The sequence below is a fragment of the Sebastes umbrosus genome, chromosome 19 (genome assembly GCF_015220745.1).
Source record: "Sebastes umbrosus isolate fSebUmb1 chromosome 19, fSebUmb1.pri, whole genome shotgun sequence".
Lineage (NCBI taxonomy): Eukaryota > Metazoa > Chordata > Actinopteri > Perciformes > Sebastidae > Sebastes > Sebastes umbrosus.
The window spans coordinates 474,414-487,143 of record NC_051287.1 but is presented as its reverse complement, the minus strand read 5'-3'; the positions used below and the strand labels follow the sequence as shown (position 1 = coordinate 487,143).

The 12,730-nt window shown below is 36.1% G+C and overlaps 1 protein-coding gene across 1 annotated transcript in view; it reads left to right on the top strand.

Annotated features, from left to right (window-relative positions):
• Window positions 1–7,073: 7,073 nt before the first annotated feature.
• nkx6.1 (NK6 homeobox 1) overlaps window positions 7,074–12,730 on the top strand; it is a 6,592-nt gene continuing 935 nt past the window's right edge. The window contains exons 1-2 of the mRNA XM_037751977.1: window positions 7,074–7,683; window positions 9,562–9,734. Coding sequence (XP_037607905.1) covers window positions 7,113–7,683; window positions 9,562–9,734 — 744 coding nt within the window. The 5' untranslated portion in view covers window positions 7,074–7,112. The remainder of the gene's footprint in view (window positions 7,684–9,561; window positions 9,735–12,730) is intronic.

The following is a 12,730-nucleotide window of genomic DNA, read 5'->3' as shown; positions in this document are numbered from 1 at the left end:
TGCAGACTTTAGTGTCTGTAGACTTTAGTGTCTGCAGACTTTAGTGTCTGTAGACTCTAGTGTCTGCAGACTTTAGTGTCTGTAGACTTTAGTGTCTGTAGACTTTAGTGTCTGCAGACTTTAGTGTCTGCAGACTTTAGTGTCTGTAGACTCTAGTGTCTGCAGACTTTAGTGTCTGCAGACTTTAGTGTCTGTAGACTTTAGTGTCTGCAGACTTTAGTGTCTGCAGACTTTAGTGTCTGTAGACTTTAGTGTCTGCAGACTTTAGTGTCTGTAGACTTTAGTGTCTGTAGACTTTAGTGTCTGCAGACTTTAGTGTCTGCAGACTTTAGTGTCTGTAGACTTTAGTGTCTGCAGACTTTAGTGTCTGTAGACTTTAGTGTCTGCAGACTTTAGTGTCTGTAGACTTTAGTGTCTGTAGACTTTAGTGTCTGTAGACTTTAGTGTCTGCAGACTTTAGTGTCTGTAGACTTTAGTGTCTGTAGACTTTAGTGTCTGCAGACTTTAGTGTCTGCAGACTTTAGTGTCTGTAGACTCTAGTGTCTGCAGACTTTAGTGTCTGCAGACTTTAGTGTCTGTAGACTTTAGTGTCTGCAGACTTTAGTGTCTGTAGACTTTAGTGTCTGCAGACTCTAGTGTCTGTAGACTTTAGTGTCTGTAGACTTTAGTGTCTGCAGACTCTAGTGTCTGTAGACTTTAGTGTCTGTAGACTTTAGTGTCTGCAGACTTTAGTGTCTGCAGACTTTAGTGTCTGTAGACTTTAGTGTCTGCAGACTCTAGTGTCTGTAGACTTTAGTGTCTGTAGACTTTAGTGTCTGTAGACTTTAGTGTCTGCAGACTTTAGTGTCTGCAGACTTTAGTGTCTGTAGACTTTAGTGTCTGCAGACTTTAGTGTCTGCAGACTTTAGTGTCTGTAGACTTTAGTGTCTGTAGACTTTAGTGTCTGTAGACTCTAGTGTCTGCAGACTCTAGTGTCTGTAGACTTTAGTGTCTGCAGACTTTAGTGTCTGCAGACTTTAGTGTCTGCAGACTTTAGTGTCTGCAGACTTTAGTGTCTGTAGACTTTAGTGTCTGCAGACTCTAGTGTCTGCAGACTTTAGTGTCTGTAGACTTTAGTGTCTGTAGACTTTAGTGTCTGTAGACTTTAGTGTCTGTAGACTCTAGTGTCTGTAGACTTTAGTGTCTGCAGACTTTAGTGTCTGCAGACTCTAGTGTCTGTAGACTTTAGTGTCTGTAGACTCTAGTGTCTGTAGACTCTAGTGTCTGTAGACTCTAGTGTCTGTAGACTTTAGTGTCTGTAGACTTTAGTGTCTGCAGACTCTAGTGTCTGTAGACTTTAGTGTCTGTAGACTTTAGTGTCTGCAGACTTTAGTGTCTGTAGACTTTAGTGTCTGTAGACTTTAGTGTCTGCAGACTCTAGTGTCTGTAGACTTTAGTGTCTGTAGACTTTAGTGTCTGCAGACTTTAGTGTCTGCAGACTTTAGTGTCTGTAGACTTTAGTGTCTGTAGACTTTAGTGTCTGCAGACTTTAGTGTCTGCAGACTTTAGTGTCTGTAGACTTTAGTGTCTGTAGACTTTAGTGTCTGTAGACTCTAGTGTCTGCAGACTCTAGTGTCTGCAGACTTTAGTGTCTGCAGACTTTAGTGTCTGCAGACTTTAGTGTCTGCAGACTTTAGTGTCTGCAGACTTTAGTGTCTGTAGACTTTAGTGTCTGCAGACTCTAGTGTCTGCAGACTTTAGTGTCTGTAGACTTTAGTGTCTGTAGACTTTAGTGTCTGTAGACTTTAGTGTCTGTAGACTCTAGTGTCTGTAGACTTTAGTGTCTGCAGACTTTAGTGTCTGTAGACTCTAGTGTCTGTAGACTTTAGTGTCTGTAGACTCTAGTGTCTGTAGAGCTGCTGGTCCTCTGCGGTCCTCCTGAGGTTCAGACAGAAATCATATAAATGATTTGTAAACAAATAAATACTGTTAATCTGGTGTAAAGTAATGTGAATATGAAACTATTCCATTTGACATAATCTCATATTATAATTGAATCAGCTCATTAATCTCAACGTTGAGATCAGTTTGTGGAACATGAAGAGAAGTCAAAGTGCTTCATATATTTTATTAAATCACATTATTTAGTCATTGTTTTATGTTGAGGTGATTAATAACTGTTTATCTATTGATCAAGTATGTCACTGCAAACATTTAACATAAATCCAAAATGTCATTGCTGGGACTTAAACATTCCTGTATAGCTGCAGAAACACTCTAACATGATATATATATATACAAGGACAAAGTTGTTGGTACCCTTCTGTTAAGGAAAGAAAAACCCACAATGGTCACTGAAATAACTTGAAACTGACAAAAGTAATAATAAATAAAAAATTTACTGAAAATGAACTAATGAAAATCAGATATTGTTTTTGAATTGTGGTTCAACAGAATCATTTTAAAAAACAAACTAATGAAACTGGCCTGGACAAAAATGATGGTAGCCCTAGAAAAGATGTAAAATAATGTGACCATAGGGACATATTAAACTAAGGTGTGTCCTGTAAATAGCATCACAGGTATCTTCAAACTTGTAATCAGTCAGTCTGCCTATTTAAAGGGTGAAAAGTAGTCACTGTGCTGTTTGGCATCATGGTGTGTACCACACTGAACATGGACCACAGAAAGCTAAGGAGAGAGTTGTCTCAGGAGATCAGAAAGAACATTATAGACCTTCATGTTAAAGGTAAAGGCTATAAGACCATCTCCAAGCAGCCTGATGTTCCTGTGACTACAGCTGCACATATTATTCAGAAGTTTAAGGTCCATGGGACTGTAGCCAACCTCCCTGGACGTGGCCACAAGAGGAAAATTGATGACATATTGAAGAGACGGATAATACGAATGGTAACCAAAGAGCCCAGAACAACTTCCAAAGAGATTAGAGGTGAACTCCAAGGTCAAGGTACGTCAGTGTCAGATCGCACCATCCGTCACTGTTTGAGCCAAAGTGGACTTAATGGAAGACGACCCAGGAGGACACCAAATCATAAAAAAGCGAGACTGGAATTTTCCAAAATGCATATTGACAAGCCACAAAGCTTCTGGGAGAATGTCCTTTGGACAGATGAGACAAAACTGGAGCTTTTTGGCAAGTCACATCAGCTCTATGTTCACAGACGAAGAGATGAAGCATCCAAAGAAAAGAACACTGTACCTAATGTGAAACATGGAGGAGGCTCAGTTATGTTCTGGGGCTGCTTTGTTGCATCTGGCACAGGGTGTCTTGAATCTGTGCAGGGTGCAATGAAATCTCAAGACTATCAAGGCATTCTGGAGCGAAATGTGCTGCCCAGTGTCAGAAAGCTTGGTCTCAGTCGCAGGTCATGGGTCCTCAAACAGGATAATGACCCAAAAACACAGCTAAAAAACACCCAAGAATGGCTAAGAACAAAACATTGGACTATTCTGAAGTGGCCTTCTATGAGCCCTGATCTAAATCCTATTGAACATCTGTGGAAGGAGCTGAAACATGCAGTCTGGAGAAGGCACCCTTCAAACCTGAGACAGCTGGAGCAGTTTGCTCACGAGGAGTGGGCCAACATACCTGTGGACAGGTGCAGAAGTCTCATTGAGAGTTACAGAAATCACTTGATTGCAGTGATTGCCTCAAAAGGTTGTGCAACAAAATATTAAGTTAAGGGTACCATCATTTTTGTCTAGGCCAGTTTCATTAGTTTGTTTTTTTAAATGATTCTGCTGAACCATAATTCAAAAACAATGTCTGATTTTCATTAGTTCATTTTCAGTGAATTTTTATTTATTATTACTTTTGTCAGTTTCAAGTTATTTCAGTGACCATTGTGGGTTTTTCTCTCTTTAACGGAACGTTACCAACAACTTTGCCTACGTCTGTATACGTTACCATGTGTGTGTGTGTGTGTGTGTGTGTGTATGTATATATATATATATATATACAGTATATGTGTGTTACCATGGCGCCGTAGAGAGAGGGCGGCCTGTCAGGAGCTCCGTATCTGTTCAGGTTATTTTAGTGTTTTTAAGGTTAATTTGTATTTTTAGGCCAGTTTTATGTTAATTTAAGTTTTGCTAGTTTTATGTCTCGTGATAGTTTCAGGCTCTATAGTTTCAGTTAAGTAAAGCAACGTCTAAGAACAGACGACGACAACAACAACAACAACAACAACAACAACAACAACAACAACAAAGCCCCCAGGATCAGTTCCAGCAGAGAGACACTTCAGAACATCAGAGAGAGGAGCACTCATCACAGCCGGGACCTCCTCACTCCGGATCTAACTCCCTTTCCTGAACTGGACAGACAGGCGAGCCGGGGATCTGATCCTGGTCCTGGTCCTGGTTCTGACCCTGGTCCTGGTTCTGGTTCTGGTCCTGGTTCTGGTTATATATATCTATTAGTAATGTGGGGGTATTGTTCCTATGCAGAGGGTAGTTCAGTTTATTTATTGACTACACTGAGGGAGTTTTATATTGTAATAATGTATTTATTTATTGTGTTGAGTTGAATGTGCTTCTTATTTTGTTCTGTAATTACCTCGTTGCCTTTTCTACCTTTTTTCTTTTCTTAAAGCTGACTCGGTGTAAACTGATCAGAATTAACATGTACTTATATATTATATTATTATTATTATATATTATAGGTGACAATGTCAAATAAAACTCTTGAATCTTGGATCTTGTAATAACTGTTTATCTATTTATCAAGTATTTCACTGCAAAATTCAACATAAATCCAAAATGTCATTGCTGAGACTTAAACATTCCTGTATAGCTGCACAAACACTCTAACATGATATATATATATTAGATTTTTTAAATATATCACCTGGTATATCGGGACTCCCCTTTAGACTGAATACTCATCATGAATCAGAATGATCTCAGTGATTATTCTGTGTTTTACTTTGATAAACTTTATTCTGATCTTTAGAGAGTTAAATGTTATATTATATTTCAGTCCATTAAACTCCATCAGCTGATCTCAGTTGGTGTTGATCCATCAGTGAACAGCAGGGGGCGCTGCTGCACCGTCTGCTCAGTCCTACACTCACTGTTATATTACTATATTATTATATTATATTATACAGCATCTGATTTATCTGGATGAAGTTTGGCATTAATAAAATAATAATAACTATGAATATATTTAAAATACACAATAAATATTTAAATAGATATTTAATAAATAAATATTTAAAATATAAAAGTTTGTTTCTCTGTATTAGCTGAGCTGCAACTAATGATTTATATTATATTATTTTGGATTAATTAATTAATTGTTTAGTCAATAACTGATTGATTATTAATGATTAACTGATTATAATAATTATTGGTGACTATTTTCCAGACGATCAATAATAATATTCCTGATAAATTCTGTGTTTTATAGACTCTGTATATCTGTTAAAATAATTATATATTTTATTATTTATTATTATTTTTATTTATATTAATATATTTATATTTATTTTTATTATAACACTGTGAATAAGTCAAACTGTTTGTGCTAATGAGACCCTCTGGAGGCCTGGTCCAGGTCTACCCATCCTCAGGTGAGTGTATGTGTATATACATAGAATTTAAAATTAATTAACATGCACTTTTATTATTAGTATTATTATTATAATACTAATAATAAATTAAATCCCCATTCTTCTTTTAATATCAAATATTATTTATATCTGTTTAGTTTGAGATCTTAAACCTTCAAAGCTCATTAAAGTGTTCTAATATTAAAATTGCTGTCACTTCTAATCATTTATTTTATTCAACAACAAGCACTTTATTGTTACATTTTTTAAATATATTATCATTTATAATAATAACAATAATAATAATGATAATTTATTCTTATTATATTAAATTAAATCCACATTCTTCTTTTAATGTCAAATATTATTTCTATTATTTTTATTAATAATTTATTATTATTAATCATGTGTAATTATTATAATTATTATTTTGATTATCTTTTTTTGTTTTTGTTATTATATTAAATTAAACCCACATTTTTTTTAAATATTAAATATTATTTATATCAATAATTTATTTTTATTTTTTAAATAAATCCACATTTTTATTTTAATATCAAATATTATTTCTATTACTATTAATCATGTATTATTATTAATCATGTGTTATTATAATTATTATTATGATTATCATTATTTTTTTATTATTATTATTATTATTATTATTATTATATTTAATTAAATCCACACTCTTCTTTTAATATGAAGTTATTATCTCTTCTGTGCTGGAGGCTCATCCAGCCAATCAGCGCCTCTAGCTGCTGAGCCAATCAGAAGGCCCTCCTAAATCCGACCTGTCTACGTCACCGTGAGGTCATCCAATCAGGAGTCCCTCCTACGTCACAGTGAGGTCATCCAATCAGCGCAGAGCCCCCCCCCGCCCCCCCTCTGGTTAAAGTTGTGAGAGCTGCAGAGTCCAGAACCAGAACTCAGAACCTGCAGGATGTTTCAGCTCCTCTCGGAGCTCCTGCACATCAACACGCACACGCACGCGCACGCGCTCTCTCTGTGGTCTCCGTGGACCCGGTCTGCAGCTGGACCCGGATCCGGACCCGGAGCGCTCTGAACTTTTTGTGGAAGTTTGTGGATTTATCCGGATGAACAGAACCTGATCCTGAGACCTGATCCTGAGACCTGATCCTGAGACCTGATCCTGATCCTGAGACCTGATCCTGAGACCTGATCCTGATCCTGAGACCTGATCCTGAGACCTGATCCTGATCCTGAGACCTGATCCTGAGACCTGATCCTGATCCTGAGACCTGATCCTGAGACCTGATCCTGAGACCTGATCCTGAGACCTGATCCTGAGACCTGATCCTGAGACCTGATCCTGATGAGATCAGAGAGATGATGATGATGATGAAGATGAAGATGAAGATGGACTTTAACTGTAGAGAAGAAGAAGAAGAAGAAGAGCAGCTGGTTCTGGTTCTGGTTCTGGTCTAGTTTAGAGTCCAGGACTCTGTGAGGCCCAGAGAGAGACCTGGTCCCAGTGGTCCCCCTGATCCTCCCCTGTGGTCCCAGAGGTCCCGGATCCTTTAGAACCTGCTGGTGATGTTGGCGGTGGGTCAGATGGACGGGTCCGGGTCTGGTACCGGTTCCGGGTCCCGTCAGAGCGCCTTCCTCCTCAGCACCCCCCCACTAGCAGCCCTGCACAGCATGACGGAGCTGAAGACCCCCCTTTACCAGAACCCGGCCTACCAGAACCACCAGAACCACCAGAACCCGGACAACAGCTCCCCGAACCCGGGCGGCATGGCGGGCTCCTCTCCGGGTCTGAAGACCTCCTCCACGGGGGGTCCCGGTCTGGGTCCTGGTTGTGGTCTGGGTTCCTCTGCGACCCCTCACGGGATTAACGACATCCTGTCCCGGCCCAGTCTGCTGGGTCTGTCGTCCTCTGGGGGGGTGGTTCTGTCCGGTCTGCAGCAGGTCCCGGTGTCGGTCCCGGTCCGGTTCGGCAGCCTGAGTCCTCCTCCTCCTCCCGGGCTCTACTTCAGTCCCGGATCCGGAGCGGTGGTGGGTCGGTACCCGAAGCCTCTCACGGACCTGCCGGGCCGGACCCCCATCTTCTGGCCCGGAGTCCTGCAGAGTCCGCATCACTGGAGGGACCGGTTCTGCTCGCCTCGTGAGTCACGCAGAAGATAACCCCATACAGAACCTTAAACAACACACCAGAACCAGAACCAGAAGCAGAACCAGAACCAGAACCAGAAGCAGAACCAGAAGCAGAACCAGAACCAGAACCAGCTTCAACAAGAACAACTCATCTATTACAACACAGCACATCTGTTAGAACCAAACACATCTGTTAGAACCATGTTATTAATGCAGCTGCTTTTATCTTTAAACTATATTTATATTGAACTTTACATCTAAACAAACAAACATACATATATAATATATATAATATATAATATATTATATATATTATATATATATGTATATATATAATATATAATATATATACAGGCAGACTAACTATATTAATAATTAAAGGATACAATGAAATGTTTAGTCAGAATTTCAAAGAAAGAGAAACATGAGATAGTTCAGGTGTTTCTGGAGCAGAATCTGAAATAAGAATAAAATAAATCTGTTAGAATAAAATAAATAAATAAATAAATGAAAGACTTCATTTCGAACATATAAATAAATAAATAAAAGCAGATACAAAATAATAACAATGTTTAGTCAGAATTACAGAGAAAGAGAAACATGAGACATTTCATGTTTCTGGAGCTTCAGCTTAAAGAAGAATAAAATACATCTATTAGAATAAATTAAAGACTTCATTTCGAACATATAAATAAATAAAAGCAGATACAAAGTAATAACCAACAGAAGCAGAGTAATAGAGTCTGAAAAGGAGGGGATAGAAGTCAAACTGATATTTCCCTTCATCTTCCTCACTTCTCCTCTAATAAATAACATATCATAGAATGATAATATAATATAATACAATATAATATAATATAATACAATATAATATAATATAATACAATATAACATAACATAATATAATATAATATAATATAATATAATATAATACAATATAACATAACATAATATAATATAATATAATATAATATAATACAATATAACATAACATAATATAATATAATATAATATAACATAATATAATATAATATAATATAATATAATACAATATAACATAACATAATATAATATAATATAATATAATATAATATAATACAATATAACATAACATAATATAATATAATATAATATAATATAATACAATATAACATAACATAATATAATATAATATAATATAACATAATATAATATAATATAATATAACATAATATAATATAATATAATATAACATAATATAATATAATATAATATAACATAATATAATACAATATAATATAACATGATATAATATAATATAATATATAAACTATCCCAGATTTATTTACATCCCACAAATCCATCCGGAGTTAAACAGTAGATATAAACCACCTCTGAACATGTGCAAGGCAGCGCAGCTTTATCTGTGGCACATTTCAACTACACGGAGATTCAAAGTGTTTTACATTCAACAACATTAAGACAACATTAAGACAACATTAAGACAACATTAAGACAACATTAAGACAACATTAAGACAACATTAAGACAACATTAAGACAACATTAAGACAGTTCTAAAAACATGAAAACATGAAAGATTAGAAAATAAAAACAAGCTGAAAATAAAAGCTAGGATAGAATGTAGAATAGAGACTAACACACGAGTAGAAGCTGTAGTTCAGTACATCAGATCATTATCTGATGAATTGAAGCTTTGATTATAAAGAAGTGAGAGTTGGAGGTTCTGCAGGGTTCTGGGAGTTCTATTAGAATAAATCATGTTATTAATATTATTAAGAGGAGCAGCATCTTAAAGAAGAATGAAATCATGTTATTAAAAGAGATTAATGTTAAATGTGTCGTGTGTAATATTTCATATTTAATGTTAACTGTGTTATGTGTTTCAGATCCGAACTCGGTTCTGCTGGATAAGGACGGGAAGAGGAAGCACACCCGGCCCACGTTCTCCGGGCAGCAGATCTTCGCTCTGGAAAAGACTTTTGAACAAACCAAATATCTGGCGGGTCCAGAGAGAGCCCGGCTGGCCTACTCACTGGGCATGACCGAGAGCCAGGTCAAGGTAAGAACCGAACCAGAACCACAACCTCAGAACCTTAGAAACAGAACCAGAACCAGAACCAGAACCTCAGAAACACTAAATAACACTAAACATGAGAGAATAGGAATAGAATAAACCAGCTTCTTAAAAACAACACGAAATATGTAATCATCACTAATTCATTCATTTAAAGACATTTTATTAATAATACTTTTCATATTTTTTTTATGTCTTTTAAACATTTATTTTTATTTCAATGAAGCTAAAATCAGTTTTATTTGTATAACCTAATATATATTATTATAATATCTCTCCAGTATATGAGCCTCTCATCATCATCATCATCATCGGAGGAGAAACTCTCACCAACCTTTAAGCCCTTTAGTGCAGCAGGAGGCCTTTCTATCATTAATACATGGACTTCATTTAATCATTTATCCTTTAATGCAGAACATTTATTAATGCATGTCTTTTAATGCATGTTTGTGCAGCACGTTGGTTTCACTCGTTCTGTTTGAAATTCGATCTAGAAATGAAGTTAATTATTATTATTATTATTATTATTATGAATATTAATATGAATATTAATAGTATTCTGGGACTCGCTGCAGGTTTTCAGGTTTTGAGTTTTATTTGATTTGATTTTCGTCTTTTAAATTCAAACTTCTGAGGATTTAATCGAACAGATAAAAAGCAGAAATCTGCATCTGAATGAACTTTATATATAAAATAGTGAAATGTTATAATAACCTATAATCTTATAACGTATAATAATAGAACATAGATAGGCATATTATTATAACTACAGCATATTTATTATTTCTGGTCTTTTGATGCATGTTTGTGCAGCACGCTGTTTCATCTTTCTGTTTGAAACTCGATCTAGAAATCACGTTTTATTATTATTATCTTTATTACTAGTAGTAATAGTAATAGTAGTAGTATATTATTATTATGATGGGACTCGCTGCTCGAGTTTTATTTGATTTTCGTCTTTTAAATTGAACGTGTGAAACGTTTCTGAGGATTTAAACGAACAGATAAAAAGCAGAAACCAACACGCCTGAATGAACTTTATATATTAAATAGTGAAATGTTATAATAACCTAGAATAATAATATAACCTAGATAATTAGAACTACAGCATATTTATTATTTCTTGCATCTGTCTTTTGGTGTATTTTGTGCAGCACGTTGTTTTGCATATTTTCTGTTAGAAATTCGATCTAGAATTGTTTTATTCTCATTATTGTTATTGTTATTATTATTCTAATTATTATTATGATGGGACTCGCTGCTCGAGTTTTATTTGATTTTCGTCTTTTAAATTGAACGTGTGAAACGTTTCTGAGGATTTAAACGAACAGATAAAAAGCAGAAACCAACACGCCTGAATGAACTTTATATATAGGATAATGAAATGTTATAATAACCTAGAATAATAATAATATAACTATATGGCATATTTATTATTTCTGGTCTTTTGATGCATGTTTGTGCAGCACGTTGTTTCATCTTTCTGTTTGAAACTCGATCTAGAAATCACGTTTTATTATTATTATTATTATTAGTAGTAGTAGTATTAGTATTAGTAATATTAGTATTATTAGTAGTAGTATCATTTCAGCTCGAGTTTTATTTGATTTTCGTCTTTTAAATTGAACGTGTGAAACGTTTCTGAGGATTTAAACGAACAGATAAAAAGCAGAAACCAACACGCCTGAATGAACTTTATATATTAAATAGTGAAATGTTATAATAACATAGAATAATAATATAACTATAACTATATCATATTTATTTTAATGCAGAACAATCCTTTATTTCTGCAGCATGAAATATAAGATGTAGTTTTAGTTCTTGTCTGAATGAAGCTGCAGAGTTTCAGTGTGAAGCTCTGACAAGTTAAATGATGAGAAAGTGAACTGAGTTCTGCATGATGGTCTCTGTCTCTGTGTCTCTGTGTCTCTGTGTCTCTGTGTCTGTCTCTGTGTCTCTGTCTCTGTGTCTCTGTGTCTCTGTGTCTCTGTCTCTGTGTCTCTGTGTCTCTGTGTCTCTGTGTCTCTGTCTCTGTCTCTGTGTCTCTGTGTCTGTGTCTCTGTCTCTGTGTCTCTGTGTCTCTGTGTCTCTGTCTCTGTGTCTCTGTCTCTGTGTCTCTGTGTCTCTGTCTCTGTGTCTCTGTCTCTGTGTCTCTGTGTCTCTGTGTCTCTGTGTCTCTGTCTCTGTGTCTCTGTCTCTGTGTCTCTGTGTCTCTGTCTCTGTGTCTCTGTGTCCTCTGTGTCTCTGTGTCTCTGTCTCTGTGTCTCTGTGTCTCTGTCTCTGTGTCTCTGTGTGTCTGTGTGTGTCTCTGTCTGTGTCTCTGTGTCTCTGTCTCTGTGTCTCTGTGTCTCTGTCTCTGTGTCTCTGTGTGTCTGTGTGTGTCTCTCAGGTGTGGTAGTGGAGAGAAATGTTATAATAACATAGAATAATATAACCTACATAATTATAACTATATCATATTTATTTTAATGCAGAACAATCCTTTATTTCTGCGGAATGAAATATAAGATGTAGTTTTAGTTCTTGTCTGAATGAAGCTGCAGTTTAGAGAAGTTAAATGGTGATAAAAGTGAACGGACCGCTGCATGGTGGTCTCTGTGTCTCTGTCTGTGTCTCTGTCTCTGTGTCTCTGGTGTGGTAGTGGAGTGAAATGTTATAATAACATAGAATAATTAGAACTATATCATATTTATTTTAATGCAGAACAATCCTTTATTTCTGCGGAATGAAATATAAGATGTAGTTTTAGTTCTTGTCTGAATGAAGCTGCAGAGTTTCAGTGTGAAGCTCTGACAAGTTAAATGATGAGAAAGTGAACTGAGTTCTGCATGATGGTCTCTGTCTCTGTGTCTCTGTGTCTGTCTCTGTGTCTGTCTCTGTCTCTGTCTCTGTCTCTGTCTCTGTGTCTCTGTGTCTGTCTCTGTGTCTGTCTCTGTCTCTGTCTCTGTCTCTGTCTCTGTCTCTGTGTGTCTCTCAGG